At 44.7% G+C, this 3,726-nt stretch overlaps 1 protein-coding gene across 1 annotated transcript in view; it reads left to right on the top strand.

Annotated features, from left to right (window-relative positions):
- The window catches only part of LOC126983698 (uncharacterized), a 40,271-nt gene extending 37,149 nt beyond the window's left edge, over positions 1-3,122 (top strand). The window contains exons 2-3 of the mRNA XM_050836773.1: positions 12-146; positions 597-3,122. Of these exons, the coding sequence (XP_050692730.1) occupies positions 12-146; positions 597-758 (297 nt within the window). The 3' untranslated portion in view covers positions 759-3,122. The remainder of the gene's footprint in view (positions 1-11; positions 147-596) is intronic.
- The last annotated feature ends 604 nt before the right edge of the window (positions 3,123-3,726 follow it).

Below are 3,726 nucleotides of genomic sequence, written 5' to 3'. Positions count from 1 at the left end.
ACCCACCCCAGATGGCGCGGTCCGGCACAGTTCTGGTGGTGGTGGCGCTGGTGGTGGTGATGGCGGCGGCACTCTGCCAGGCGCGTTACCTTCCCACCAGGGGAGACGACTCCCGCCTTGAGGAGATCAAGGACCTGCTCAGGGAGGTAAGGATCCTACACCGGTATCCTATGCTTTGAAGACTGTGATATCCTACGACTCATTCTTCTGCTGTTATTCCTCTTCTTGCTACTACTACTGCTGCTACTACTGCTCTTGCTACTACTGCAATGACCATTCCAATTACTTCGTCTGCATCCTTCACTTACAAGATCGTGGTATCCTGCGACTATTTTTTTTTATTATATTGCTATTGTTCTCTCACCTTCCTCTCCCTTTTCCTCTTCATCTTCCCGTTAAATCCTGATTACAAAGGTCATCCTCACCCTTTATCCTTCCCCTTAGGCTATGATTATTGTCACATCCTCATCCTTCCCCATTCTCCCATCCTCACACTTTCCCCTTCCCTTCCATCCTGATTAATGGTCAAATTCTCACTCCCTCCTCTTATAGACTATGCTCGGTGTTACATCCTCACCCCTTCCCCTTCCCTTCAGATCCTGGAGAGGACAGCTGAAGGCGGCCTGAGCAGCAGCAGCAACAATGGCGTCAGGATGCCCTACGACAAGCGATTCCTCTTCAAGCGGGCAGCAGCAGCAGTAGCCCCCGCAGGTGGCGCCGAAGAGGTGGTCGAGCCCCTCCTCAACCTCCCACAGTAACTCCCACGCCCCCCCTCCCCCTCTCCTCCTCCTCCTCCCCTCCCTTCCCCCTCCTCCCCTCCCCTCATATACCCATCCATCCACTCCTATGTCGGTGGTGAGGGAGAATAAACACGTTACATTCCATCCTAAACTAAACTAACCACATATTCCACTTCTTTCTCCATTTTCCTTTCTCCTTCCTTACACTATTCTTCTTCCCTCCATCCCCTAGCCTCTGTCCATGCTTCCTCCTTTTTTTAGCAGTGAGATACGAGGAAAACGTCATATTCCACCCTGCCTGCTAGAGATACAGCGCCCTGTCCCCTTCTTTTCTATTCCCCTTTATCTTCGTGCCCTTCGAGAGCCATTCACTCCTCCTTCTCCTCTCCTATGCTAGTAAAGGGAACACATGCAGCGGTGGTTTTGATTTAATGGCAAACATATTTAAATCAAGTGATGTAAATTGAGTTATATCAGGGTGAAGGAGATGGTTTAAAGTACAATTTTTTATACGGAACTGAAATACAGGAAGAGGATGAAGAATGTGTGAGGGTAGAGTAATGCTGAGACGCACCAAGCTTGTATGTTTGTCCCGCAGTCTTTAGTTTTGCTGGTCCTCTATTGAGTGAGGCGCCGGTCAGCCATAGCCAAAGAACGGACAAAGAAGAATGAACTGAAGGCTTTTTCTTTGTAACGGGTAATGTGATCGTGTTGATACTTGCGCTAAATTCTTCTTTGGCGACACGATTCGAGTGGTGATTCAGACCCGATGAAGTATTAGTAACTAACCCTCTCCCAATCTAATCCAAGGAGTGCTGGCGCCTGTGGTAAATTTCTCAGTCACGCAACGACTCTAAATTTTTTGTTTGTTTGTTTGTTAAAGATAATACTGCATGATGGTTATTTATTTTATTTCTCAACCCTGATATGCAGACAAGTCACGTAAGCCATCCTACCATCAAGACAGTCTGCGGTAGTTGCTCATTTTGAGGGAGTCAATCCTGCTTTCTTATACATCCTCTCCTCTCCACCGTAACGCTCTACACCTCCATCATCCTCACAACTCCACTCCTCCATCCTCTCCTACTTGCACCTCCATTTCCGGCACCTCCATCACCCTGTGGTCGTTATTCTTCCTCCACCACGGCAAGCCTTCCTTCCACATCTCCGCTGAGTCATCTCCACCACTCCCTCCTCCACCACCAAGAATAAGAAAGGGACAGACTAAGCCGTCATCGCCGCCGCCGCCGCCGCCAAATTGAGAGGCGCCACTAACTCCACTCACCATTACTTCACTACTCAGTTTCACTACTCTTCCACTGCTCCTCCACTACTCCCGTGCTTCGTCAGGACTGTGTGGCATCGTTTCCCAGCGCGCGCGGCTCCCGGTTGTCCAAATAAAGCAAAAGGAAAACTAGATATTCTTTGCTTTTTCTTCTTCTTGTGATTTTTATTATTGTATTTTCTGTATGACTTTGGAACCTTAGCTATTTCCTCCTCCCCCTCCTCCTTTCGTCCACCTCTTTCTTTATCTTCCTCCCTTATCTTATTTCCCTCCCTTCACACACACACACACACACACACACACACACACACACACACACACACACACACACACACACACGAAAAGTCCGTCTCTCTCACCAACCTAATAATAATAATAATAATAATAATCATAATAATAAAGACGGTGGACTTTATGGAATATATGATGTACTAGTAACCCGGTGTTTGTTTGTTTGTCTGTTTGTTCCCCAATATCGTGCGGGGGGTCTGTGAGAGGAGGATGAAAAAATACAAATAAATGAAGAAATAAATAAATAAATTACCCCCCCGAGACCTTTATTATTTTTAAGTCGAACCTCACCCTGCCCTTCCCTTCCCCTCCCCCCTTACCAATCCCCTCCCCCCCCCCCCACTCCGACAACAACAACAACAACAACAACAACATACAGTGAATGAAGATGATGACTGACAAGGAAAAGAAATATAACAAACCGAAAACAAAAAATAAAGAAAAAGAACGAAGAAAAAATGAGTGACCAAAAGCAAGCCTCAAAAAATAATGATAATGAGTTGAATTTAAGAAGAAAAAAAAGTGGGTAGAGGGAGGGAGGAGGAGGAGGAGGAGGTGAAAAGAGAGGAGGGGAGGGGAAGGAGGCAAGAGGAGGAAGAAAAAAAGAAAAAAAGAGGGGGGGAACAGGACAAAGGCTCAGAAAATCAGTCAGGCAGTCAGTCAGTCAGTCGGTCGTTGGTCAATCAGTCAGTCAGTCAGTCAGTCAATGTGTACTTTTAAGGCGCCCGGACCCTGCACGCACGCTCTCCCTTCGCCCTTATGCACACCGTCAATAAAGGTGATTTTCCCCTCAAAGGCTGGATATACGTTGTCTTTCATTGCCCTTATGAATGAAGGTGAAAGAAGAAAGGAGGAAAGCAGAGAGGAAAGGAGGAAGGAAGGAAGGAAGGGAGAATAAGGACTACGATAGGGAAGAATAAAGAATGAAAGGTAGGAAAGAAGAAAGGAATGGGAATACATGAAATGAAGAAAGATAGAAAGAATGAATGAAAGTGGATAAGTAAATCAAAAGAAGGATGAAGTATGCAAAGAAAATAAAGACATAAAAAGAAGAAAATTACCGAACAGAATGAATTAATGAATGAATGAACGAATAATTGACTGAGTAAATGAAGGAATAAAAAATTAATGAGTGAATGAGTAAGTAAATTGACAGCATGTGAGAAAAAAAACAAAGAAGCATGTAAACAAACCAGTAACATAATTAAGCAACCAAACAAATACACACGCACAAGCAAACAAGCATACAAAAAAAAATCAAACCAATCAACTCAACACAAAAAATTAACCAAATCTATTAACCTAAAATGAACAAACAAATAAAACAAAACAAACAGCCACCCAAACAAACAAACAAACAATCACCCAAACAAACAACTTTAGTACTCTCTTAGGCAGCTGTTTATGGAA

Source organism: Eriocheir sinensis, chromosome 1, assembly GCF_024679095.1.
Source record: "Eriocheir sinensis breed Jianghai 21 chromosome 1, ASM2467909v1, whole genome shotgun sequence".
In the NCBI taxonomy this organism is placed as follows: Eukaryota; Metazoa; Arthropoda; class Malacostraca; order Decapoda; family Varunidae; genus Eriocheir; species Eriocheir sinensis.
Note: the sequence above shows the minus strand (reverse complement) of the source record. Positions and strands in the feature narration are given on the sequence as shown.